Source organism: Strongylocentrotus purpuratus, unplaced genomic scaffold (assembly GCF_000002235.5).
Source record: "Strongylocentrotus purpuratus isolate Spur 01 unplaced genomic scaffold, Spur_5.0 spur5_scaffold_8, whole genome shotgun sequence".
Classification (NCBI taxonomy): domain Eukaryota; kingdom Metazoa; phylum Echinodermata; class Echinoidea; order Camarodonta; family Strongylocentrotidae; genus Strongylocentrotus; species Strongylocentrotus purpuratus.
In genome coordinates, this window is record NW_022145614.1 from 21,290,042 (window position 1) to 21,317,780 (window position 27,739).

At 37.6% G+C, this 27,739-nt stretch overlaps 3 protein-coding genes across 3 annotated transcripts; all 3 read left to right on the forward strand.

Moving 5' to 3' along the window:
- The first annotated feature begins 211 nt into the window (after nucleotides 1–211).
- On the forward strand, nucleotides 212–7,082 carry LOC100890740 (dynein light chain roadblock-type 2). Its single transcript, XM_030975712.1, has 4 exons — nucleotides 212–302; nucleotides 2,175–2,250; nucleotides 3,416–3,583; nucleotides 5,310–7,082. Exons 1-4 carry the CDS (start codon nucleotides 300–302, stop codon nucleotides 5,354–5,356), a joined length of 294 nt encoding a protein of 97 aa, XP_030831572.1. The 5' UTR covers nucleotides 212–299; the 3' UTR covers nucleotides 5,357–7,082.
- Nucleotides 7,083–9,666: 2,584 nt separating this feature from the next.
- Nucleotides 9,667–18,091, forward strand: LOC105442240 (dynein light chain roadblock-type 2-like). The gene is made up of 4 exons (XM_030975807.1): nucleotides 9,667–9,766; nucleotides 14,416–14,491; nucleotides 15,641–15,808; nucleotides 16,716–18,091. Exons 1-4 carry the CDS (start codon nucleotides 9,764–9,766, stop codon nucleotides 16,760–16,762), a joined length of 294 nt encoding a protein of 97 aa, XP_030831667.1. The 5' UTR covers nucleotides 9,667–9,763; the 3' UTR covers nucleotides 16,763–18,091.
- Nucleotides 18,092–22,792: 4,701 nt separating this feature from the next.
- Nucleotides 22,793–27,432, forward strand: LOC575628 (cyclophilin 1). The gene is given in 4 exon segments (NM_001033647.1): nucleotides 22,793–22,920; nucleotides 24,428–24,641; nucleotides 26,453–26,575; nucleotides 27,167–27,432. Coding segments are annotated over 4 exon segments (660 nt in total). The 5' UTR covers nucleotides 22,793–22,863.
- The last annotated feature ends 307 nt before the right edge of the window (nucleotides 27,433–27,739 follow it).

A 27,739-nucleotide genomic window follows, 5' to 3' on the forward strand; every position in this document is an offset into this window, starting at 1 on the left:
GGGCATAATTTTTTTTTTTTAATTTAATTTTTTTAATAATTAAAACAAGAAAAAAAAAAAAAAAAGGGGGGTGTTAGGTTTTTTTTTTTAGGGGGGTTTACACATGTAAAAATATAAAAGGGGGGTTCAACCCCCCTCCCCCCCCCCCCCCCCCCCCCCCCACCCCTACAACAACTACCCACTTTCCACCGGTACTTTACGTTGACACTAGCGCACCATCAGTGAAGTGCAGTGGTACGTCTGCGCGTGCGCAATAGACGACCGTAGCAACAACAGCAAAATACAGGAAAGGCAGAAAAATGGTAAAAAATTACGATGTTATTGTTTGTTTCATCGTAAGATTCAAGAGAATTATCAATATCGTTTACTCGTGTTTTAATTGAAGTACTGGTCCATCTGTTATGTTGATAATATTAGTTGATGTGTGAAGAACAGTGATGGAATTTAATGTTGATGTCGTTGCAGTTGTGTTAAAAAATAATGGACTCTCGCGTTGTTCTAGCACGAGCGATCGCGCTGATGTGGCCCGGCGCGGCGGGGCTAGGAGCTAGGCAAGGCCGGTCGGCTGGACTTACTGCGAGTCGTTACACTGCACAGCTGCAGACATGTTAAACAGCAAAACACCCTTTATATTTAATTAATTGTAGATCTGTAATAAAACAAATTTGGTCGCTATTAATATAGTCTTACTCTTAGTCTTGAGATCAGTGAGGTGAAATTCTTCTTGTTTAATTTATCTTCTTCCTCTAACTAAGCTCTATTCTCCTTCTTCTCCTCCTTCTTCTCGGAGTTCTCCTTGGCTTGACCTCTTCTACTTCTTCTCCTACTTCTTCTTCTCCTTCTTCCCTTCTCCTTCTTCCCTTCTATTGAATCGAATTGCCCCAAGAAGAGCAACAGCAATATCGCTAGAGAATGATTTTTCGTTTGTCTCGCAGCGTATGATCTTGGATTTTGGATTCTTTTCCTCCTAAATACTCCGAAGAAGAGTTTTGACTGGAGGTGGTGGAGGGTGGACGATTACATTTTGGAAAAAAGTTCTTTAGTAACTGCATTTTTAAATGAGAGCGGGAGGTTTGGTCGATGGTTGCTTGTTGTAGGTTGTTCCATGTAGCCTTAATTTTAAGGGCTCCCTCAAAATGTTTTTTATGATATTATTCGAGGGAGCCTTAATTTGCTCCCATAGGGTCCCATGGAGAGGTAGGTAAACAACATCTAAAATGTGTCCAAAATCACACTTTCCCGCACCCGACCAACATTGGACAGTGGCTTTGATAAATTGTATGGGACTTGTGATCATAATTACACCCAGAATATCATAATCAGAGGTAAAAATAATAAAATAAAAGCAATTTTCTTACCAGACCGATACAGCTTAGCTCCCTTTTCACGTGTACCATGTGAATTCACGTTCTCTACACAATGGTGATGACCTCTGACTTGCACTTCGTAAATGTGCTGCTTCCGTATAATGTGCTGAATAAAAAACATTTTGAGGGAGCCCTTAAGGCTAGTTCCATGTCTGTACGGTCCTTGGGAAATAGGAGTTGGCATAGACGTCCGAGTTGATGTGGCGAATTTCAAATTGGTTCGAGTGTCCTCGTCTACGTCTGGCTTAGGGTCGGTGTGAGATTGGTAGTCGATGTCGAGTTGTCCCTTGATCATGGACGTCAACTAGACCCTCTAGTTAAAAAAAAAATCACAACAATTTCAACAATAATTTCAACAGAGACAACGGGATCAATATCCCTGAATTTTGGATGCGTACGATACGCTGCCCTGAAAATCCTCGTCCAGCCGGCCCGATTGATTGGTTGAGCACCCGTGTGCTTCGGCCAATAGGCCTTGTCCGTTATTGTTCTAATTATTGATCAAATTATTTGACTGCCGTCCACCCGTAGAGTATAAAAGACACTTGCTTACAGTATATTTTATCACCTGACGAAGTGTTGCAGCGGCGCACGAAACGTCATGATCTTTTGATCTCTAGTTGACCATACATTGCGAGACAAACGAATATCACTAGCGATATTATTTTTGATACTATATACGCAATGAGTAATACTAATAGTCTATATTTAGCAACTGTATTGTTTGTTTTATGGTTGAGAATCTTTTTTTTTATTTTTTAAAAACATGATTGTTATAGACTAATTTGTCTTCAATTCTTATTACAGGCAGAAGTTGAGGATGCAATCAAGAAGATTTCGGCACACAATGGTGTGTGTGGAATCATGATAATGAACAATGATGGTGAGTTTCTTTCTCTCTCTCTCCTTCTCTCTGCTTTCTTCATGACCATGTTCTATATTAATGATTTATTATTTGTTATTTGGTTCAATCATGTTTAATAATATTCTTTAAAAATTTGTTAACTTTTATGTAAGTGAAAGTAAGTTAGTTCTCTTAAAGGGATCCAGTTACTTTGTCTTAGATCCTTTAAAAAAAATGGTTTTCATAACACTACAGTCTATTGGAGAAAACGAGTATGGTACATGGTAAAACTGGTCACTCAAAGGTTTTTACTTCTTTGAGGCACTTTCTTGATCATTTTGAAGCGCAATTTTTTTAGGGCTTCATATAACACCATATCACAGACTCTCGGATTTAACCTCGTTAAACGATCCCTTTAAGAAATTAATTTTCTGGAGTAGACACTTCCTGGTGCTCACACAGTTAATTGTCTCTCTTAGCTGTACATGTGCGCAGCCAGCTTTGTCCTAATTTTCAGTATATTAATATGACGATTAACATAGTGTCACTAACAATAAATGGCAAGTCTGGCCCAAACTAAATATATGGAGAATAGTGAGGAGATGACATCACCAACTCGCTAGTTTGCATACAGCCTATATGATACCTACCTACGGCATCACTGTTTCGTGAAATTGTGTGAATCTTTAAAACCACATAACTTTCTTATTTTTTGTCCAATTTACTTACACCATTTTGTTTGTTTCACTTTTTCTATTTGCTCAATTCAACTTTCAAATAGATCAAACTTGCCCTTCTTTTAGTTGAATATAGGTGCATTCATAAAAAGAAAAAAAAGTGAGATTGGGACCACCCTCAAGCAACAATATTGAACTGTCATTCAAATGTCACAGAAAACTTCATGTAAAGCAGAGTTTGAACCACATGTTCAAACATGATATTTGCATTCACACAAGCTGAAAACTCTCACTTTTGTTCATCGATGTTTGGACCATGGTCCTAACATCACTTTTGGGCCTAGGTGTGAATGGAGCTAACAATAATTGTAAATCCATTAAAATTCAGGCAGAGGAAATTTCATTTCTCATGTTCCATGCTACCTGTCAATAGACCACCTGAATGAAAAGGAATATTAAGTGCTTTAGGGATTATTGTTGTTTATGAAGGATTCTGACCAATCCCTTCTTTCTTTACTCATATCCAGGAATTCCCATCAGGTCAACGATAGACAATGCAATCACAATTCAATATTGCGCCCTCTTGCTCGATCTGTTGGGCAAGGCTAGGCGTTGTGTCCGAGATGTTGACCCTCAGAATGACCTGTCATTCCTCAGACTCCGCACCAAGAAGCATGAAATAATGATCGCACCTGGTACGGTATTAGTATGGACTATTAAAGCTATAATCCATTTCATGAAGTTCACAAATTTATATTTTACACCAGAATAACCAACAATTGCATTCAGCTGTTACATGTATGAGATATTGTATTTTGATAATAGAAAAGCATTGCAGTATTACCTTGTATCAAATAATAATAATACATAACATTTATTAGGCGCTTAATACTGATGTTTCTAAGCGCACAGTGTTCTGATTAAGAGAAGACTATAACCCGTAGAATCACATTTAAGAAAAATTAAGAGGGAAATTATTGCAATGAATATACTTTTACTTGTACTTGAATATTTTTGGTTTCAATGTACATGTAGCAGATTGGTCTGCAAACAAAAATTCAAACATGTAAAATTGAAACTTGGAAGGAACTGATTTGTGCGAACTGTGAAGCGTTCAGTCGTTTGTTGTTGGGGTCCATGGCTCACTTAAGGGCTCTAGGGGAGTTTTATGCTTTCTGATGCAATCTAAGCCATATTTTGAAGCATTTTCATGCAAATTTTATGACTAATATTTTACAAATAGTTTAGGTTGAGGGGCGATTCCATGATTAGTTACGTTATTTTTTTAAGAGAAATTTTACACGATTGGCACCATTAAAAGAAAACTTTGCATGTTCTATTGCTCTTGTAAAACCAAGGGTACATGTAGTTCTCGTGTAGACCTTTAACTTGCATAAAAATAGAACAATTTAAGCATTGCTTGGAGCTTGAGTGGTGACTCAAATTTAAGAAATTAATGTTACAAAAAAGATACCGTAAATCTCCGTGTATAAGGCGCACCCCTATTTTGAAGACAAAAAAAAACAAAACACACACGGGGAAGGACTTTCATTTAACATCGAGGTACAGTTGAAGGCGACGATTTGTGCTTGTGAACTTGTCACAAGTAAAAGTAACATTGTCGTTTTTAGAAGAATGTGTAAGATCATTAATGTAAATGAAAAACAGTAGAGTACCTAGGATAAAACCTTGTGGTACGCCGAAAGCAAAATTGGAGGAATTATTATTATAAACTACATGTATGTAAAATAAAGGGTCATCTTTTATCAACATTGTATGCCTTGTAGTTATAAGCAAAGTTACTGGTAGATAAAATAATATTTCTTCATTTTTATTTTAGGCTTTATCCTTTGTTTTGGTATGAGATATAATAATAATAAAAATAATGATACTCAGTTTTTATATAGCGCTTATTACAATCACTAAGCACTTCCAAACTTGGAGATTATTACCTTGGTTTTAGCTGTGCTGTCATTACGGCTCTCTAGCTTTTCAAAGAATTAATTCCTGCCAGGTACCCATTTACATCACCCGGGTTGAGTGTGGCAAATTTTTTCTTCAATTTGAAAGCTTCTCAAAGTTAGGGCAATAGCCGTATTAGACCACAAAGGGTAGTATATTAGTATATTCAAGAGGTTAATCTTTGGTCTGTTCAAACAAAGACAATTTCACCATTGATGAATTGTTCCCACTATTGGCTTTAATAAATGTACATTATTTATATATTTAATGGGTATTTTCGTCTTTGAAAATAAAATGTTTTGGAAATTACTGTATTTGAATAACCTACCTCATTTGCTTTATTCAGTGAACAAATTATGTCTATTAATGATGTTTGGTCCTTATCATTTGATGTATCATTTGATGTATTCACTAAATTTATTCCCTTTATTTCTTTTCTCTCTATTTTTCTCATTACAGACAAAGAGTACATGTTGATTGTAATACAGAACCCATCAGAGGCATAGTCTACTAGAGAGTATACAGCTGCAATAGAGGGCATCAGTATAATGTGCTCATTTGTTCCTAAAAAAAATCAAATTGAACACAAATATTTAAGACTAATGTATCAGAAACATGACATCTATGAATGGGCATGGGACAGTCTACCAAAAGCTCACAAGTACAAAGTCCCAATAGCCCCTTTCAAGTTGTGGGCTGCAAAACCTGCCCAAGTGCTGAACAATTATTTTGGACTCTGAATAGCTCTCTTTTTATGAAGTGTATCCTCATGAAAGATACTTCATACCCAATATAATAATAACGTACCAGTAATGCAAGATAAAGTCAAATTTAAATCTTGAAACTTCAGTTATGAAAATTTGTTAAAGGCAGAATATTATACTGACATCACTGCAACTGCTATAATGTATTTTCTATTGTGCCATCTTTTGGTGAAGGCATACATAGAGCAATTTCCATTTCCTGTACCCAAGCATCACATGCTAATCAGTTGGTGATACATTGTGAACAGCAGTACCGATATACATACTTGAAGTAGTGTCTGTAGAAGATCTTGCCTTTAAAGTTTAAACCCGTGATGGCACTAGGAGGTTTAGATGGAGTACAAGACCAAACTTTCAGTCTGGTGAACCATCTTGACAACTAATCTGAAGGTTCACTGGCTGAATGTTTGGTCTGGTGATTTGAGTATCTTGAGTCATCTAACTTCTAGTTATCACAAGATTCCTAATGAGAACCACAAGCTCCCAAGTGTTCTGTCTTGTGAACTAGTTGTTTTTATTTTTGTCCTTTAAGGACCTTCAAGTTTTTGCGAACCTTTGTTCAACTGGTAAGTCTATTGTAGCTGAAATTGTTCTGCATGTCAATTTTTGCTTGATGAGGCATTTACAATGTCTCATAAATTTCTTTTAAATATAGTGTGAACTAAAAGGAATTATTATTGTATTTACTTGTAAATATTTAATGTACAAATACAGTATTGTAGAATAGCTTGTTAATTTCTTTCCCTTTTTGAGTTTATGGTCATTCCTTGGGAACATTTCAGCAACCTTTTTTAGTGTAACTCATTGCAAATTCTTAAGCAATGTGATTGTGAAGCAGTTTTTGAAGTGGATGAAGCTTAGATTTTTACCATCCAGGCTTGAATCTTCTACATCTATATTAAATCGTGAACAGGGTCGGTTTTTGAGCCACACTCTGGCACCCTTCAAACTCTTGTGACTGCCTAAGCGTTGTACCGTGATCTGAAAAGCGAATTTAAGATTTTGGCCTCTCTAAGCAATTATATGTAAAAATACATGTTGAAATATGTTATGACACCTTTTGTAAAGAAAATAAATTGATTACCAATGATCTATAGTTTTGTTAAAAATCTGTAAACAAAACTAAAAAATAAATTTGTCTCTCCTTGTAACTCTCCAATGATGAGACTTGAGTTCTTTCTCGCAACAATGCTATTGATGAAGCTTTCTGTTTTTACTGCAACACTATGCTTGACAAAGGAGTCACTTCTCATTTTGAAGCATATTTGTTTGTTATGTCACTCCTCATTCAACGATTATTTTCTACTTTGTCATTTTGTGTCATGATATGCCATAATTTACATATTCTTGTATTCTAACCATTTCTATGATTAATCAAGTTTACATTATTCATAAATTAATGAGCTTTGTACATTGTTATTTAAGACAGAACAGACAAATAAATGAGTAAATGAATGATGAATTGGAACAAAATTCAGAATAATTTTTGTGTTTGTAGTTGTATACAATATGCATTCCAAAAGTAAGATAAGGTGAAATTACATTTGATTTCATATAGGTGCTATGCAAAGAGGACAATCTTAAACTGTTCCTCTGACACACACACATGGCACACTCACTCACTCACACATACACAAGAGAGAAAGAAAGAGAGATGGGGTGGAGTGATAGAGAGAGAGAGAATGAGAGGGAAGTAATAAAGGAAAGAGGTGAGGTATGAAAATGAGATGTACTGTACATGGAATTGAAAATTGCCAGGGGAGGTGGGGCATCTTTTCTTCTTTTTCGTCATATTTTCTTCTATCTTCAAGATGAAGGGAAATTGTCACAACCTCTCTCTCTCCCCCCCCCCCCCCCCCCTCTTCTCCCCTATTCCTCCTTCCCTCCCTCCCAAGCTCTCTCCCTCTGTATCCCTTCCTCTCCCTCTCTCTCTCTCTCCCTCCTTCTTACTCTCTCTCTCTTCCTCCTTCCTTCCCCTCTCTCTCTCTCTCTCTCTCTCTCTCTCTCTCCCTCCTTCTCTCTCTCTCTCTCTCTTCCTCCTTCCGTCCCCCTCTCTCTCTCTCTCTTCCCCATACTATCCGACCAAAGATGGACCTTGCTCCTTTTCCTTTTTTCTTCTTCCCCCACCCTACTTTGGGGGTATATCAAAACATCAAAATATTGTCGAGCTTTGCATGACTTTTTCTTATGTATTTATGTTTTCATTGAAAGCCAAACACAGAAACATAAAACCCAATGATAACAAATATATTTAAATATATAATAATAATGGTTAAAGTACAGTTACATGTAAAATCATGAACAGGGTCTCTCCACATTTCTATCTACATTGTTGTTAAAGTCATCAAGAGGATAAACAATTAGATCTCCAAATTAAAAGACCATTAAAAAAAAAGTGTAACTTGGCATTCTTTTGTGCAATTATATACTCGATATTCTGTTTTACCTTCTATAAAGGTTAAGAAGTTTTGATCGGATATTTGGAATTTGCATCAAATCACATAAACATTTAAAGCACAAAAATTTAAAAAAACTGATACATGTGTCATGGCAACTGCCTGTGTCAAGTCCAAATACAAAAAATAAAGTCTGAATAAACAATGGATTGCCTTATACATTTGTGTATGGTATCAGTAAGGATGTTCCAAAGGGGTTTCAAATTCTCACAGACAAATATAGTGTTGTAAGTTTGCAAAGTGGCTAGTCAGTTTTCTCTCTTTTGAACAAATTTGACAATTTGTTCACTTTGACACATGCTCCTCTTCCCTTTGGAAAGTGCCCCCTTTTCCTTATTTCACCGTAAAATGTGCTCCTAATTTGAAAGCGACTTTTTCTTTAATTTCACCCAAAGGCAGCTGGCTATGTTCGCTCGCATTTGAAGTTTATATGTATAATTATGTTTCTTAATTCTTACAGGCCTTATCAGTCTTTCATGATTAGATTGTGCTTAAAACCCCATCAGGATTGTTTTCGTGTGTTTTTTCCTCTTCATAAGATGTAATGTTTCGCACTGCGACCTTAAAATGAATATTCAGCTCATCATCATATACCCAACTGTAAATAGCTAGGAAGGCTTTATAACATATGTCTTGGACCAGTGTGTAGAGAGAAATAGATATTGAAATCATCCTCATTGATAATTAACCACAATGTAGGGGTATAGCCAATGTCTAAAAATTGTATATTTTTGCTTTGATGTCTCCTTTTGAAAGTGTTCCTTTTTCCAGAAAGTTCCCTTTTTTGTTGGTGCCCCCAACTTCAACTTCCTGAGGTTACAAACCAATTCAAATTAATTCCATTCATATTTAACTTCCTGAGGTTACAACTTCCAATTCAAATTAATTCCATGAGTCATATTTACTTCGATCATTTATAGATAATATATCAAACTCCAGGACCAAATTTTCAAAGGATTTTACCATGGAGTTATTTTACCAAGTACGAGTTCCCTCTGTTTATACCCTTTCGTACTACAACGGGAAGTAAAAGTAGGGTTTATGCCTTGAATGTGACATTCATATTCTACCCGATGTAATCTTACAAGCGACAGAGCCCATTCCCTAAGTATTATTACATCATGATCCGACTGACCATCCGGCCTGCATCAGTATCATACTAGCCAGCAAGGTGGTCCCCTAGCTAGCTTACTTCCTGGCCTGGCCTGGCATACCTTATCTTAATCCCGGTGTGTCATCAGCCAACTTAATTTATTTGGTAGCCAACTTAATTTATTTGGTCGCCTACCAACCTGTAGTCTGGCTTACTTGTCAATATACTACGCATGTCTAGATTTAAACAAATTTTGTGTATTTTTTAATCACCCGACAATAATCTTTTTCAAAGCACACGGCCGGGGCCCTAGCTGTTCTCCATAAAAAGCTTGAGATTTGTCTCACCTCCCTGATAAAATCAAGTGATCATCATGAAGCATGTGTAAATTATTGTTTCAATAAAAGATAAAAGAAGTGCTTCAACCAAATCAATCAAGTTATTGGGCCTCAGCATCAAGACATGGGTCTGATATTTTGAGCCCCCCCCCCCCCCCTTAATAAAGTTGAAGCAATCACTTTATTTTGGCTTATATACGCATGCGCATTAGTTGACCTTAGCAACATCGCTGACGAATCCCGATATCCGAACTCTGCAAACATGGTAATGAAACCTTCGATTTAACTATTTTTCATTATATTTACAAGACCTTTAGTTTAAACTGTATTTATAACTATATATTGGTGCATCAGACTATTTCAGTTGTCTAAATAATTGTGAGAAAATCTTCGGATTAACTAGATCTAGTGCGTGTGTGTTTGCTTGGTTTGTGGTTGGTAACTTTGGACTGAGTGTATACGGTACATACAGATTACATACACAGTATAGTGGCTGTGCAGTGCCAGTGCACTGGTACTGGTACTGTCGTGTGAGCTGAATGGTGTCTGTGTCCCATTGATTTTTGGTAAAATGTGTGAATGAATTAGTGAGAAGATAGCCATGCTCTTTGTTTTTCAAAGGCTAAAAGGCCTCTTTGATATTGTGTTTGGGATATTTTATTTTTGTTTTTCTTGCCTCTTGGTTCTGACTATAAATTCTGAAGTTGAAATGTGGAGAAAACAATCATTGCAAGGCAATGGCAACTGCAATGGCAAACAAATGTCAATAAAAATTAAAGTTTAACTGTCTAACGAGACTTGCTTTTAATTTAAAAGGTAAAATTTCATTTGTAGTCATTTCCAATGCTGGTGACCATTGTGAGAGGTTCGTCATCAAAATTGTCAGTTAAATAATTAAGGTCTTCAAGTGGTTCGTGAAATTTATATCTTGCTTTGATTCCTATTTGACTCTAGAGTCTAGGCCTAGTTCAGTTGTTGTTTTCTTATTTTTCACAATCTATACATGTAGTCTATCTGCAGGCCTTAAATTAATCGACGGCCATCGACGGCCAGGCCGTCGATGCCCCTATGACTGGCCGCGGTGCCCTCCCAAAAAAAGATATATTCACGGCCAAAAAGGCCGTGCCCTTTTTTTCAAACTGGCCGACGTGCCTTTTTTTCCAACTGGACGAGCCCTTTTTATTTTAAATTTGCGCACATAATACCACCAATTGCGCCCATAATCATCTAAAACTAGACGGCAAGGCGCAAGTGTTTTCCGTGAAAATGCGCCCATAAATTATTAGAACAGTAAAAATACACGAATCACGAACAGTTTGCCGCCCACGAGCTCTCTTCTAGCTTCGTATTTAGTGCGCCCTTTGTTATTATATAGGCAATGCGCTAGCGCACGTACGTACGTACGTTCATATTATGCGATCGCATGATATGCATATGGTGCATGCTGTTGACGCACGCACGTACGTACAAATCGAAGGCCAGGATCAAGAAAACAAATCGTCAAATGGAGAAATAAACAAGCATTCAAATAGTCTTTAGAGATCTGTCGAGGTTTGTTTGTAGGCCTAGTTTATTATTTTATCTCAAATAGAATTTAGAATTATCTTATTAATAAGTTAAGAACACCTACGATGTTCTCGATCGTAGTTACTCTCATTTTGCCACCAGCCGACCTCGCTTCAAAAAGCTACCCCGCCAGCTTCCCAAGACGAACGTTTCGAGTCCCGGTAAAATTCCGAGGGTGCATCGGTTTCGCTGGCAAACTTCCAGCCCGACAGCTTACCACCAAAAGTGGCGAGAGTGTGTGTGCGAGGAACGATTTTGGTTTCGTGAATGCACTGTTACGCAACTGAGCTGAGCGTGTCACTTTCAGCTGTCGAATGTCTATAAGGACATTTTTACATCTTATTTCATTAGTTAGGCCTATGTAGACCTTTCTATACAACAGTTAAAAAGATAATTTCTTCAAATTTGCTCCTAGTCCTACTACCGAGAGAGTGGCGGAAGGTTTGTGTGTGAGGTGCGATTTTGATTTGGAATACCCGGCCCGGTAAACTTGCCAATTAAGTCCTTCTGACTTTCGATGTTTGTGAAATTGACAATTTATTTATTCATTTGCTCATCAATATTTTTAGTTACTTTAAAATGCTGTTTAATGTGCAAGTTTGATGTTCTTAATCAATCTTTCCTGTTCATATTGTTAAGATTAAAAAGTTATTAAATTGATCGTTCGATCTATTCACATTATGAAATTAACATTTGTAGACTCTCTTTGAACTTATGATTAGATAAGCGGCCTATCTGTTTTTGGAAAATTGCCCCTTGCTCTGGTAAATTCCCGTGGCAAAGGGCAACTTAAAAAAAAAATTGCCCCTTGCTCCTGGCTGCTAAATCTAAGGCTTGCGGGCCGCCGCCTTGTTTGCAGGCGCGTAGCCAGAGTTTGGTGTTTGGGGGGCACATACATGTAATCGATCGAGGTAAAAAAAAAGGGGTCTACAAAATTTCAACCGATCCTGGAAATTTTAGGGGGGCACGTGCCCCCCGTGCCCCCCCCCCCCCCGTGGCTACGCGCCTGCTTGTTTGTATGTACCGTAGACCTCTATACATTCTGTGAAGAAGCTGGTGCTAAAAGTCATGGGAAATTGATCCTGCACAAGTTTCATAAAATACACATGACATCTAACAAAAATAGAATCAATTTTTTTGGCCTCATACTCGATGCCCTTTTTGTAAAATATTTTGGCCTCGATGCCCTTTTTGTAAAAATATTTTGGCCTTGGTGCCCTTAAAAATATGAGGTACTCGAGGCCAAACTGGCCTTGCCCTAAAAATGACGAAATTTAAGGCCTGTATCTGTATTAAAATTTTTATGCAAAGTGCAAATTTAAGACTTGCTTTGGTTAGTTGACGGTTCATTATACCTAAATGCTAAAAAAGGATGTGTATGCTACTAATCCTTGTAAGAAAGCAACCAGAGAATGAGGATTAATGTCTTACCAAAGGGCACAAAAGAATCCACTTGGTTCCAAACCCTGGTCCTCCCTTGTACCTCATCACTGCTGAACTACTAAGCAATTTCACCTCCTCTAACAAGTCTAGGATAACAGAAAAATCACTTTGGATTACCAGGAAATAAAACTTTAAAAGAATTGCTCAAAACACCCATTTTATTTTAGCAATATATTGTCAAAGGACATACAACTTTTTTGCAAAGGTTTTACCCCGGATAACCTATCAAAATAAATATAAAATTACCAACAAAATCTCTGAAAAATAAAAGTAGTGTCAGTGTGCATGGCATTACATAATGTGCAAGAGATAGAAAGAATGGAACATCCCTTCGAGTACTCCATACATGGCCATAAACAAGTTGAGTTTGAGAAGTCTCCATAGTGATCTGAAGTTTTCAACGAATGGCGATTTCTTGTTATTGGTTCTATTTATCTCAGATTTTCACCAACAAATATGCTTCAGATGGTCAAACTTTATCAGTGACTAGTTAATGGTTGAATCTTCTTAGAATCAAATGTTATGCTTTTATTGAAGTTTACATTTAACTGTGTACCTGCATGCACATTAGTTGAATTCTTCACTCTAGTATGCAAGCCATTAGCTTTTTATGCCTCCGCCACCGAAGGTGGTGCCGGAGGCATCATGTTTTCGGGTTGTCCGTCCGTACGTCCGTCCCGTTTGACCGTTATCCCAATATCTCAAGAACCATTTAAGATTTAAACTTAAGACTCGGGAATAGTATTTATCATTATAGGAAGACGATCTGATTAGATTTTGGAGTACGTAGGTCAAAGGTCACAGGTCACAGAGGTCAACTTATGAAATTCCTTGTATTGAGTTTGTTAGCGCGATATCTCAAGAACCATTTGAGATTTAAACTTCAAACTTAAGGATAGTATGTATCACCATAGGAAGACGATCTGATTAGATTTTGGAGCATGTATGTCAAAGGTCAAGGGTCAAAGAGGTCAACTTATGAAATTCCATACATTGAGATTGTTATCATGATATCTCAAGAACCACTGGAGATTTAAACTTCAAACTTAGTGATAGTGTGAATCACTATAGGAAAACAATCTGATTACATTTTGGAGCACGTAGGTCAAAGGTCAAGGGTCATAGAGGTCAACTTATGAAATTCTATACATTGAGATTGTTATCATGATATCTCAAGAACCACTGGAGATGTAAAAACTTCAAACTTAAGGATAGTATGTATCACCATAGGAAGACGATCTGAGTAGATTTTGGAGCACGTAGGTCAAAGGTCAAGGGTCACAGAGGTCAACTTATGAAATTCCATACATTGAGATTGTTATCATAATATCTCAAGAACCACTGGAGATTTAAACTTCAAACTTAATGATAGTGTGTATCACCATAGGAAGACAATCTGATTAGATTTTGGAGCATGTAGGTCAAAGGTCAAGGGTCACAGAGGTCAACTTATGACATTCCATACATTGAGATCGTTATCGCGATATCTCAAGAACCACTGGAGAATTTTCACTTCAAACTTAATGATAGTATGTATCACGGTCACTATCACCATATCATAATATCTCAAGAACCACTGGAGATTTAAACTTCAAACTTAATGATAGTGTGTATCACCATAGGAAGACAATCTGATTAGATTTTGGAGCACGTAGGTCAAAGGTCAAGGGTCACAGAGGTCAACTTATGAAATTCCATACATTGAGATTGTTATCATGATATCTCAAGAACCACTGGAGATTTAAACTCCAAACTTGTTTAAATTGCTCTATGGCGGAGGCATCATTTTCGACTGCGCGCAGTCAAAATTCCATCTAGTTTTTATTTTTTTTTTTGTACCGTAATTATTTTTTTGATGAAAGAAATCTTTTTCATTTGTTTTCAAACTCTTTATTTTGATTACAGACTGACGTTGAGGATATACTGAAGAGGATTTCTGCCCACAAGGGTGTGGTTGGAACCATTATTATGGACTGTGATGGTGAGTTAATTCTCCTTCTCCCCCCCCCCCCTCCCTCCCCCTTTCTCTCTCTCTTTCTCTCTCTCTCTCTCTCTCTCTCTCTCTCGTGCATGACAGAGTTTGGAGACTTCAGAGGTCAAAGAGTACATGCAACTTTTAAATCAAATATCCAGAATTAAAGGTAATACAAAGTTTTGGTATGGGGCCATGAATTTGGTTCAAATGAGCATATTGGAAGCATTTGCGACCCTACAATATGCAGTGATCGTTGTTGCGGTTGAAATCGAGTCTAAAGTTATGAAATTGTAAATAATAAACTCTCTATGTTGTATAGCTCCCTCTCGAGGTCAAGATATTAATTAAGCTATAAAACAATGTTTCTTGAATAAAATCGACCGATTAGCTATTCCTGTTTGGAAATTATATATCGCAACTACACATTCTGAGATTTTCATGGTCGCAGCTACCATTCTACGGCCGTAGGCGCTATTTTAAATTTATCAAAATTTACCGGGAGCACCGGTAAATTTTTATTTTCAATTTTTCTCGAAAGCAGAAGTGTTTTAGGGGCTAAATTTTCTAGTGCTGATACTACATCCACAGGGGCATCCAAATATATCAAAAATGTAAAGAATCCATATCCACCCAATTTTCAAAATGTCCCAAAACTTTGTATTACCTTTAAGATCTGGTCTTGTTTGATGTTGAAATGTGACTGTATATCAAAAGAGGAAAATGTACACCATGTATGCAGAGACAACATTATTTAGCATTATGTCAAGACTCTTGTTGGTATTGTGCATGAATTTATTTTCTTTATTGGTGTCATAGAGGGATACACATTCATTCAAGTATGAATAGAAAATGGGGGGGGGGGGGGTGAAATAACTTGTGTTGATTAAAGATTTTAAAATATTAAACTTTTAAATTGATATTTTACTTAGTCATTGGTTTTAATTAATTACAAAGGCTTTACCAAAAAAATCCCATAATACATTGCATATATTTGCATCATTTACTTTTAATGAGCCTGTTAACTCTGTAAAATGAAATTGGTGAATGCATTTTTGGCTCCAAACTAACAAAATTGGTTAATACTTGATGAGAATGGAGTGCAGTGTAACCTACAGTGTAAAGATGTAACCATGTGCATTACTTGATATCCTCCAGCAATCCCAGTCAGGACAACACTAGACAATTCAACCACAGTCCAGTATTGCCAACTCTACATGCCGCTCATTCGCAAGGCAAGGGGCTGTGTCCGGGATATTGACCCTCAGAATGACCTTGCCTTCCTCCGTCTTCGCACCAAGAAGCATGAGATCATGATCGCACCAGGTTAGTGTTTTAGACTGTTCAGACTCAAAGAAATTTATGTTGAATTTGTATGAAGTATACAAAAGACAGGTAAAGAAATATTGTATAAAAGGATCTTCGTACATGTATTGCGAAAAGGGCATACACATTGGATTAAAATATTGTATACACAAAGTTACAAACTAGTTTGAAGAGGTTGGTTAATAACCTATCCAATCATCAGTGTGCATTCACAGTAAGCTCTGTTCAGTTATTTGGCTTTTGTTCATAATGATGCCCCAATATGCATTTTGCCTTATGATGTTTCATTATACAACATTTAGACTATAGAAAAATGACTTTTCGTATAGCTTTACAGTTTCATTTTGTAGCCATACAATGAATTATGTGTGGGGGGGGGGGGGATCTTTCAATAACAATTCAATACAAAGCAAAATTGAAACGTGATTTTGCAAGAAAGTTAGCTATTAATGGGTACCAATGCTCTGCAGTTAATGCTGGGGTTCAAACCACACCTGGTACTGTAAAACAAGTTTGGGCTGTAGTCAACTTTTGAATAACTTGAACGGTAAATCAAAATTAGTCATATACATGTATATGCATAGTCTGCATCTCCCCACCCCTTCAAAATATTTTTGAAATATGGGTCTCTTCCAAAAACATTTCTAGCTAGATTGATCTTCTTAGGGATATACACCCATTGAACAAAATTGCCATATTATTCATAAGGTATCATCTTTCAGTGAAATCTTTCACTTTTTGTCAACATCTCTCTCTCTCTCTCTCTATCCATGACATGCATTGATATTTTCTACCTAGCCCCCCCCCCCCCCCCCCCCACCCTCCCTACTAGAAAAGGTACCCTCAATGTTGAACTAAATTTTATTACCCCTTTTCTACTTTCTTTTTCTTGATTATTTATTTACAGAAAAAGATTACCTGTTCATCGTGATTCAGAACCCATCAGAAGCATAATCTACCTGACAAACTACAGCTGAAATAAAAACCATGTAGCATGATAATTTATTCCCCAGCTCAGTCTTGTGGACAGTCCAACAAGTAGTCAGAAGGTTCTAAGACTGAAGATTGTGCTCTTTTCAACCTTTAATCATATGAACCTTTATGCAAGTTGTCTAAAGGTCCATGACATCAAAAACCTGACTTGAGATTAGTTGTTGGAAGGGTTAACAAGACTTAATCCTTTGGTTGTGGTCCATGGCATCTAAGCCTGTCTTGAGAATCTTCATATTAATTGGTGGATGGTCCACAAGACTGAAGCCTTTGGTCTTGGAGATCCTCAGGGTTTGTGAAACTTCCTACAAGTATACTTGTCAGTCTTTGCTTTAACTTATTAATTCCTTCATTATTTCAGCTGGGATACCTAGATCCTAGAGCATTCCATTCCAAACATGACAACTTTGAATGCAGGTCAACAATTATCAAATTTCAGAAATAAACTTGGCTGTTTTTAAATGTACCACTTTTTCTATATGAAATCCACAATGTGTTATAATATCAATTCAAATACATTGTAAATCAAAGAAATTGTTATGTATTTACGTGTAAATAGTGGGGATTGTAAATAATATACTGTAGAATAGTATTGTAAATTCTATTCCTTATAAATGTAGAAAATGGTCATTCACTAAAAATGTTCAATGATATACTGAAACAAATTGTTTTTTAAAGTGTTTTTATATTTTTCATGAAGTTGATATGTAAACCCGAAAAAAAGGCATATAACATTGAATTCCAAACACAGCATAATACATAAATTGTTATAAACAACTATTCAACAACAAAAAATGAGCAAAAATTAAAAGTAGAATTATTATTCTGTATTACAGTATTACTACGATGGTTGGTTTTGCCAGCATACTAGATTACAGGCTTGTAGAGATGTCTAACACTCTATGACAAAAGATTTGTGATAAACTCCTCATTACAATGATTATCAATATAATAACCTTATTGGATGAAAAGATGAAATCAAAAAAGGGAATAGAAATTTTGATTGTATTGCAGAACTCTAATATGTACAGGAAAAAAAAGTGTCCTCTCAAAGAAGAGTATATTGTATTCTCTTATGTGCCCAATATTGAAGCTTGATTTACAGTGATATACGCATGGCACAAAGCATATGAATCTTTCTTCCCATTCGATAATTCGATTTCACTCATTAAACCATGAAGGGTTTGTGGTTTATTGCATATTGTTTCCTCTGTAAATGACCATTTTTCTGTTTGTATACTTTTCTGTCCCTTTCTTTTTCTCAGAAATTAAATATTCATTAGAAATTAAATAGTTTTGTGCATTTTTTTTCTGTGAAGTTTTCCTTAAATCTCAATAACAAGCTTCTGAATACATAATGAACATTGATTTAAATCGGGTTTATTTGATACAAATCAGCAATTGTCGTGGTTATTACCTGTCTTTTCTTTAAATCCGGGATAAATCTGGTATAATGGCTTTTTGTAGAAGATGAAACTATTTCTGCAAACTGAACATTCAGATGTATAGTTTTTTTCCCGAAAGGGGAGGGATATGAATGGAGAGAAAGAGGAGGGTGATCAAGGTTTATGGACAAAGACAAGAGGGAGGGGAGGGAGATCGAGATCTAACGACTGAGCATGACGGGAGCAAGAGAGATGGGTTGTGGAGATGGAGGTCGAGGTCCCCAGATATTTCCAAGAGAAGGGGAGTTTGAGGTCCCCGGACATTGCAAGAGAGGGGGAGAGAGAGAAGAGGAGAGAGAAGAGGAGATTGAGGGCCATAACCGGATAGATGTATAAAGAAAGAGAGAGGAAAAAACGTGAGAGAGATCGCATGTGGGGCAGAAGGGAGGGGGAAATGGAAGAAAGGAAATAGAAAGAAGGGGAGATTGATGTCTACGGAGAGATCGGGAGAGAGGGAGGGGTTAATGGACAGCTGAGCAAGAAAGAAATAGGGAGAGAGAGAGAGAGAGAGAGAGAGAGAAACTGGGCAGGTAGAACGGGCATGTGGTCCAATGACAGAATGAGAGTTGGAGAGAGAGAGAAAGAGAGACTGAGCTCCCTGTCTGATTGAGGGAGACAAAAACATACTGATGCACCAAAATATATAGTTGTAAATACAGATTATGTCAGGCTTCGCATAAATACAATGACAAATACCAAAATGGTACAAATCGAAGGTTTGAACCACATCCCTCTCTTCATATCTCTCTCTCTCTCTCTCTCTCTCTCTCTCCCTCCCTCTTTCGAAGGTCAGCGAGGTTGATGTACGGTCAACTCACGCGCACGCGCAGTTGCGTCAAATTAAGGTCATCATCATCGTGCAGAGCTCGACAATATTTTGAATTTTGATGTTTGTATGGTGGCCCTGAAGGGACATCGCGAATAGACTAAATCGTGAAAAATATGCGATAAAATTCACGATATCGTCAATTTTATCGCATATTTTTCACGAAGAAATTCACGAAATTGACGATATCGTGAACTTTATCCGTTTATCGTGAACTTTTCACGATGAAATTGACGATATCGTGAATTTTATCGTGAAAAGTTCACGATATAAAGTTCACGATATCGTCAATTTTATCGTGTACTCTATCGTGTACTCTATCGTGTACTCTCCTGACGGGCGCTTCGTAAACAAAACCAGCCCTAGCTGGGGGAGACAGAGAGAAGGAAAAAAGGGAAAGGGAAAGAGAAGATAAAAGGAAAGAAAGAATAATAAGAAGAAAAGAGGGAAACGGGGGGGGGGGCGAAGGGCTCTTGCCTCCTCCTCACTCCCCCCCCCCCGCCAAAAAATAAATAAGGAGAGAGAGAAGGGAAAGGGAAAGGGAAAGAAAATATAAAAGGAAAGAAAGAAGAGGAAGAAGGAAAGAGGGAAACGGGGGAAGGGCGAAAGGCTCTTACCTCCCCCCCCCCCCCCCCGCCAAAAAAATAAATAAGAGAGAGAGAGAGAGAGAGAGAGAAGGGAAAGGGAAAGAAAGAAGAGGAATAAGAGGGAAACAGGGGAAGGGCGAAGGGCTCTTGCCTCCCCCCCGCCAAAATTAAATAAGAGAGAGAAGGGAAAGGGAAAGAAAATATAAAAGGAAAGAAAGAAGAGGAATAAGAAGGAAAGAGGGAAACGGGGGAAGGGCGAAGGGCTCTTGCCTCCTCCCTCCCCACCCCCGCCAAAAAAATAAATAAGAGATAGAGAGAGAAGGGAAAGGGAAAGGGAAAGAGAAGATAAAAGGAAAGAAAGAAGAGGAAGAAGAAGAAGAAAAGAGGGAAACGGGGGCGAAGGGCTCTTGCATCCCCCCGCCCAAAAAATAAATAAGAGAGAGAGAGAGAGAGAGAGAGAGAAGGGAAAGGGAAAGAGAATAAAAAAGGAAAGGAAGAAGAATAAGAAGAAAAGAGGGGCTCTTGCCTCCTCCCCCTCCCGCGCCAACAAATAAATAGGAGAGAGAGAGAGAGATAGAGAGAAGGGAAAGGGAAAGGGAAAGAAAATATAAAAGGAAAGAAAGAAGAAGAAGACGGAAAGAGGGAAACGGGGGAAGGGCGAAAGGCTCTTACCTCCCCCTCCCCCCTCCCGCCATAAAGGGAAAGAGAAGGGAGAGGGAAAGAAAATATAAAAGGAAAGAAAGAAGAGGAAAAAGAATAAGAAAAGAGGGAAACAGGGGCGAAGGGCTCTTGCCTCCTTTCTTTTATTTCTTTTCCTTTCTTTCCTATTCTCCCTCTTTTTCGTTTTTCTCTTTCTTTCTTCTCTTTCCCTTTCCTTCTCTCTCTCTCTCTCTTATTTATTTTTGGCGGGGGCGGGGTGACGAGGCAAAAGCCCTTTGCCCCCGTTTCCCTCTTTTCTTCTTCTTCCTCTTCTTTCTTTCCTTTTATCTTCTCTTTCCCTTTCCCTTTCCCTTCTATCTCTCTCTCTGATTTATTTTTTGGCGGGGAGGGGGGGGGGGGGGAGTGAGGAGGAGGCAAGAGCCCTTCGCCACCCCCCCGTTTCCCTCTTTTCTTCTTATTATTCTTTCTTTCCTTTTATCTTCTCTTTCCCTTTCCCTTTTTTCCTTCTCTCTGTCTCCCCCAGCTAGGGCTGGTTTTGTTTACGAAGCGCCCGTCAGGAGAGTACACGATAGAGTACACGATAGAGTACACGATAAAATTGACGATATCGTGAACTTTATATCGTGAACTTTTCACGATAAAATTCACGAAATCGTCAATTTCATCGTGAAAAGTTCACGATAAAGTTCACGATATCGTCAATTTCGTGAATTTCTTCGTGAAAAATATGCGATAAAATTGACGATATCGTGAATTTTATCGCATATTTTTCACGATTTAGTCTTTTCGCGATGTCCCTTCAGGGCCACCATAATATGGGGTAAGAAAAAAAGGGGAAAGAGTGAGGTCCTTCTCTGTTCAGTACGGGGAAGAGGGAGAGAGAGAGAGAGAGAGAGAGAGAGAGGGGAGAAAATTAATCGAGGTCAATAGAGCAATGGAGAGGAGGGTTATATGGGGAAGGGTTTGGGATTGAGAGATCGAGAGGGGAAAGGGAGAGGGAAACAGCAATCTTGTTAGAGATGAGTGACGTGAAGGAGAGGAGGGATGATTAGATAGATAGAAGAGGAAATCGAGGTTCGGAGTGAGCAGGAAAGAGGGAGAGAGAGGAAGAGGGATATGGTGATAAAGGTGAGGAAGGGTGATAATGAAGCGGATCGAGTCATCGGAACTTGATCTATAGTTTGGGTGATTCACCAGCTTTCGTTTACTAGTATTGTTGTCTGGGTGCAACGACAAATTTTGACGGGAGTTTAAAGGGTAGGTATACGTAGACGGATTTACATCGGATTTCGACGCCCCACCCCCTTGACAAAATCAGAAGGCACGTAGCCACGGGGGGGGGGGCACATGCCCCCCAAAAAAATTCCAAGATCGGATGAACTTTTTTTAGACTCCTCCCCAGGACGTCGATCAATTACAATTATGTATGTGCCCCCCCCCCCCCCCCAAACATCAAACTCTGGCTACGGCCCTGAAAATCAGAGCGCATTTGTTCTATATCCAAAGTCATGTGAAGGAGAATTCGATGAGTCAGGAAATATTGTACCAGAAGGCGATCGAGGCGCCAAATCTTTTAACATGTACTTAAACTTTAATTTCGAAATGTGTATTACCAAGGAGTTACCACCTCCTTGATATTACATGCTATAATATAGTTTGGTCGGGCTGGGGAATCCCGGCCGAGCTGTCGTGGCAGCTATAATATTTAAAGGAACTATCAACTCGATCAGTATATAAAAACAGTAACTGTTGGGTCTGTCCGATCGAGTTTCTCTGAAATTAATGTACAAGCTATACATTATCCCCTACATGAAAATGACCCTGTTAATTTGATCCAACCGATGAATGTGAACAATTTGATACTGGAGCTACTATGCATTTTACTATTATGTAAAAAAGTTTTTAAATTCAAAGAAACTTTCTTGTCAAGAAAACATAAACTTGAATGGTAACTTGTCTATAGATGTACATTACCTGTACGTTATCTCCTGTACTTGAAAATGACCCTGTACAATTTGATCCAAACGATTAATTGTGAACAATTTGATACTGGAGCTATATAAGCTATATGTATGTTACTATGTATTTAACACAAATTAGTCCAAAAGTTTTTTAATTCAAAGAAACTTTCTTGTGAAGGAACAAAACATCATCTTGAATGGTATAGCTTGTCTATAGATCTAAATCGAGATAAGGTTAAAGTTACAGCAACATTTATCATTCGCTTGAAACAATCATTTGGGCAAGAGGAATGCATGGAAAAAAGTGCCACGTTGAACAACAGTATTTATCAGACAAGGAAGAACGGATGTTGGAGCACCAGGGGAGGGAGGGATCTCGGGGAGTGAGCTGATATCGGTCCGCTGGTGTCTCGGTTAGCCACGTACACACATTTGGGGAATTGGAACCCACATAAACTTAGTATAGGACGTGACAGCTCATACTACACGTCATTCTACCTGCCAGTGCTGAGACGGAGCAGACATCACCAGAAGACCAAAGACTTGTTTCAATTTCTCAATTTGTTTGATATATTCTCCATTCGAGATGGACTTCAGTACTATTCTTGCTCTGTTAGTTGGCTTCTTATCTGCGTTTGTAAGGGTAAGTGGATTTTATCGTTTTCGTCTCATCCGAAAATATATTTAAAAGTTGCGAGAGTGAGATTGGTGAGCAGAACTGAGTATATGGAGATGGAGAAAGTGATCAAAGTTATCCAGTTGTGTATTTTATTCGAGTCCGATCGCCAATAAATGAAGGTCTTGTGATTGTGATAAGGACTCGTTATCTTTATATCTACATCTTACTTTATATGTCATTACATTATGTTGCCTACATCTTGATCTTAGTATTTAGAAACTGATGTATGAATAGTCAGGAGCATACTTTTATTTTTAGCTCCGCGCTGCATAGGGAGAGCATCTATATTCGAGATTATATTCGAGATAAATTTCGGAAAGTTGATTGAATGTCAGTTTTGGTTATCGCTATATCTGAAAGACTGAAACGAATCATTTGACTTCTATTTTTTAGAATCATGAATAGAGTACGATAATAGTGAGTTGAATCTCGTTTTTGTTGGCAAAATCTGCGACTCCAGAATTATTGGGTCATTGAGCATGTGTGGTTTGCTGGGATTATATTGCGGAGCAGCATCATTGCGGGTCAAATGCGATGCGCGCCACGTTGCGTGAGATTGGTATAGGCCCTAGATGAGATGGAATTCATCAGGTAAGCAACAGATGCGATACCGATAAGGTTTCACTTGTGCTGCAAGCCAAAGGTCATGAACTCAGCAATGCGCTTGCTAGTATGACTGGGTTAACCTTGATATTTATACCTTGGGTATATTGTATATGCAAGTTATTGCTTCTATGTTCTACAGTTTCTATTTTCTATAAAGTCAACTATAGTTAAGACTAGAACTGAAGTTAAAGGGATTGTTTAACAATGTTAAATCTGAGATACACGGCCCTACGTGTTATCAGTGTCTGTGATATGGTGTAATATTGAAGCTCTAAAAAAATCGCGCTTCAAAATAATCAAGAAGTGCCTCAAAAAAGTAAAAAATCTTTGAGTGACCGGTTTTACCATACTCGTTTTCCCCTATAGACTGTAGTGTTATGAAAACCGTCAGGCGAACGGTTTTCAAAATTTGTAATTCCAATCATAAATATCTTGATAATTAGACAGGCAATCGGCTTGTAAAAGTCATGGGGTTCCTGACTGACCTAAAGGTTTATAATTATCATTGCATCATGAGCTAAATCCAGAATTTTATTTCAGAATCTGAGACAAAGTTACCGGATCCCTTTAAAAGACGCATATTAGTGGCTTTTCATGGGAATTGATCACCATTTTGGTATTTACCCTATAACAGGTGTTGTCATTCACCAAGATTGGTGAGCTACTGAAAATTACTTTTATGACAAACAGGTTTTGTGTATTGCACTCTTCCCACGCCTACCACCTTATGGAACTCTCATAAAATATATCAACTATCAAGGGTCAGACAGAAATTATTAGGAAGATGATTTTTTTTTTTTTTTTTTTTTTTGTGTTGACTCGTGTTCTAAAACTTAGCCATTTCTTTTATGTATTTTGCTTTTAGGCAGACGACCCAGATGTTGTTGCCATGGTAACTCACAAAGTCTTCTTTGACATCAGCATTGGAGGAGAGCCAGCAGGCACAATCGAGCTTGGTCTCTTTGGAGATGTTGTCCCCAAGACAGTTGCAAATTTCCTGTTTTTCGCCGATCCTTTGAGCAAGGAAAACTATGTTGACTCCAAATTTCACAGGGTGATCAAGAACTTCATGATCCAAGGTTTGTAAATCTGTTTAATTATTAAGCCTATGCTAAGTTTAATGGTTCAGTCATTGTCTACTCTTAATCCTTAATCTGACCCTGACAGTTTGTCAGTGATTAGCCCAGTAGCAGGAAGCAGTTTAAATAGAGTACAATTTTATTCTTTGTTCAAAGCCAGACTTCCTCATGAATATTCATAGACAGGATGTGCAAGTTCATCCTCTATTTCCTTCTTACTGCAACCTGTTTTAGGCCAGTGTGGCAATATTTGATTAGTCTAGCATTTGCTGGTACAGGTGTACTACATTACAGCTCTATGTGAAGAGGAAAGGGATAGGGTTGTTATATTTTAGATTATAATTAGCAACTTCCACCAGTAACACAAATGTCTGTGCAGCATCCCATCATTGCCATCAATTCATTTCTGAAAGTGACCAGGCACACTAAAACCCCCTCAAAAGTTGCTTTGGGTGAATTTCAGTTAGAGCTTTAATAATCAAGTTGATATGATCAGGACGGTCAAATTTTAGTTTTTAGCATATCTTGAAATTGTATACTTTTGTCTATTCTTTGTTCGAAGCCAGACTTTCCATGAATATTTATAGACGGGATGTACAAGTTATCTAGGATTGTATTGGGTAGCATTTTGTAAACCTATGTTTGTCTAAAATTTAGTTTGTTGAAGTATTTTTTATTTCTGTATGACCCTGACAATTGGTCTCATTTTGATCTCCTTTAAGTTAAAAACAAAGTAAGGTATAGCATTGATACCTGATCATAAGAAGAATGGGATGTACTTAATTTGCAAATTAAGCACATCCCGTATTATCACCAGGTATCAATGCCATAGCTTACTTTGTTATAAAGTTAGGAGATCAAAATGGGACCAATTGCCAGAGTGGCAGAGTCCTAAAGAATAATCTGATAATCCCTTCATTGAGATTTTGCTTTTGACTTTTAATCCTTCTTTTGTCACCTCTTGCAATAACTTGCAAATAAGATGGTGTCAATAGACAACAATAGAGCTTTTTAACCCCTTTTCTCTCAAGGATTGGACATTCTTCTCCTTTTCAAGTGGTTAGAAACAGCCAATTATGACAAGTTATATTATTTCCTTTTAAAGCTAAGAATCTCCTGTTTTAGGATGATATATTCAGATTAAACTTACATTTACATACAGTGACTTTCTGGTCATTGTTTGTGGTGTCTGGTCACATTTATGATTCTAGGCAACATTACACCACTACCACCAATGTTATTCAGAATACATTCAAACAATTCTATGCAATATCCCACCGCTGCCACTAGATAAGTTAGAAATACCTGCAGGCGATTCATTTCATCCAGGTGCTTTCTGGGTTGTTAAACTGAATATTAAACCATTAGAATAATTTTGTATTCAAGTGATTTTCTTGTGATTTTCTTACGGCTCTCAGCAGAGAATATGATTCTGACTTGCCCTGCTGTAATTTAATCAACTAACATCTACTCTCTAAAAAAAATTGAGTGATCACAGACGTCACTTCTCTGGAGAGTGAAAAATGTAGTGAAAATAGAGTGAACATTCACTCTTTTCTTCTTAGAGAGCACTCTAAAATCAATCGATTTTCACTCCTAAACAAGTGATCACGGACGTCACTCCCAAGAAAGTGAAAATAGAGTGAAAATTCACTCTCTTTTTTTAAGAGAGTAAGTACATGTCTGATGATCACTGCAGCTGCATACAAGTTTGATTTCAAGCCATTGCACAGTTAAGGGACATATGGTTTAACTTCATCTCTCTCTCTCTCTCTCTCTCTCTCTCCCTCTCTCTTTCCTGGTACCAACAGGTGGTGACTTTGCTAGTGAGGATGGATCTGGAAGCAGGAGCATCTATGGCAAGGACCATTTCGATGATGAGAACTTCAATCTGGACCACTATGGAGCTGGCTGGCTGGCAATGGCTAATGCAGGTAAATAAACAATCAACTTCCTTGAACCATAGTCAAATGCAGGGGGCCAGTATGCCCCCTCTCCCCATTTCACTTGCACAGGATTTCAGTTTTTTTTTAAAAGGTGGGAACAAAGGTTTATTTAAGAAAAAAGCTGAGATATAAATAGTTAATTAAAGACAAGAAAATTTAAGAATTTTTTGTTAAATAAGGTTTAAATTTCTATTTTCCCATGTTGCCACCCATTATTCCTAAATCAATTTTACAGTCAGGTTACTTAGAAAATATGTAATGCCCTATATGGCTTAATTATTTCACTACAAAGTAAAAGCTGTATCTTACAAATAGCATTGAAATAGACAAGTATGACCAGTGACATGTCTAGTGTGGTCAATTTGGAAGAGAATTGCTTTATGAGCAATCAACTATCACATTCTAACACAAAATATTCTTAAGTTGCCTTGAAATTAATATGTAATAAAATGTAATAATGGCAGTCAATTTTATTTTTGATCTCTAATAGTGTTTTGAGCCGTCAGTGAATTAAGCCAATTATTAGTCAAACTTTCTTATTCATCCTTGATCTCTTTGATACCTCTTTGATATGAACAGGACCTAACACAAATGGATGCCAGTTCTACATCACCACAGTCAAGACCAAGTGGCTGAACGGTGCCCATGTTGTCTACGGTAAAGTCCTGGATGGCCTTGATGTTCTGGCCACCATTGAGAACTCTGCTACAGATGAGAACGACAAGCCTCTCACAGAGGTAGTCATCACCGCATCAAGAACCGAAGACCTACCACCCCAGGATGAGTTTATCGTGGAGAAATTAGGTATCACAATGCCAGTTGTGGGAAGTACTGGTGATTTCTAAAAAAAAAAAGGGTTTCAGTGTTCAGATCGGGCAGGACGGGTGGTATTATTGTAGGGTTTAGGGTAGGGACATTATTATGATAAATGGTACAAAGAAAGGGGATACAGTATTTGGTCATTACTAATTCATGATCATTGCAAATAGATATCAAGGTCATACTTTTTAAGCATTAATAAAGTAATACTTCAATATTTTTTTAAGATTCCAGAGGTAATTCACTACTTACCCTAATAATCAGTTTAGAAAGACTGTATTTCAGAGTTTTGTCTGTTCAACACTGTTGTTTTATGAAGAAAATTACTTTACT

What these genes read in the sequence shown, in the direction of transcription:
- LOC100890740 (XM_030975712.1), top strand. An exon ending in CATGATAATGAACAATGATG is followed by an intron (nt 2,251 to 3,415) that starts GTGAGTTTCTTT and finishes ACTCATATCCAG; the next exon opens with GAATTCCCATCAGGTCAACG. An exon ending in TGAAATAATGATCGCACCTG is followed by an intron (nt 3,584 to 5,309) that starts GTACGGTATTAG and finishes TTCTCATTACAG; the next exon opens with ACAAAGAGTACATGTTGATT.
- LOC105442240 (XM_030975807.1), top strand. An exon ending in CATTATTATGGACTGTGATG is followed by an intron (nt 14,492 to 15,640) that starts GTGAGTTAATTC and finishes GATATCCTCCAG; the next exon opens with CAATCCCAGTCAGGACAACA. An exon ending in TGAGATCATGATCGCACCAG is followed by an intron (nt 15,809 to 16,715) that starts GTTAGTGTTTTA and finishes ATTTATTTACAG; the next exon opens with AAAAAGATTACCTGTTCATC.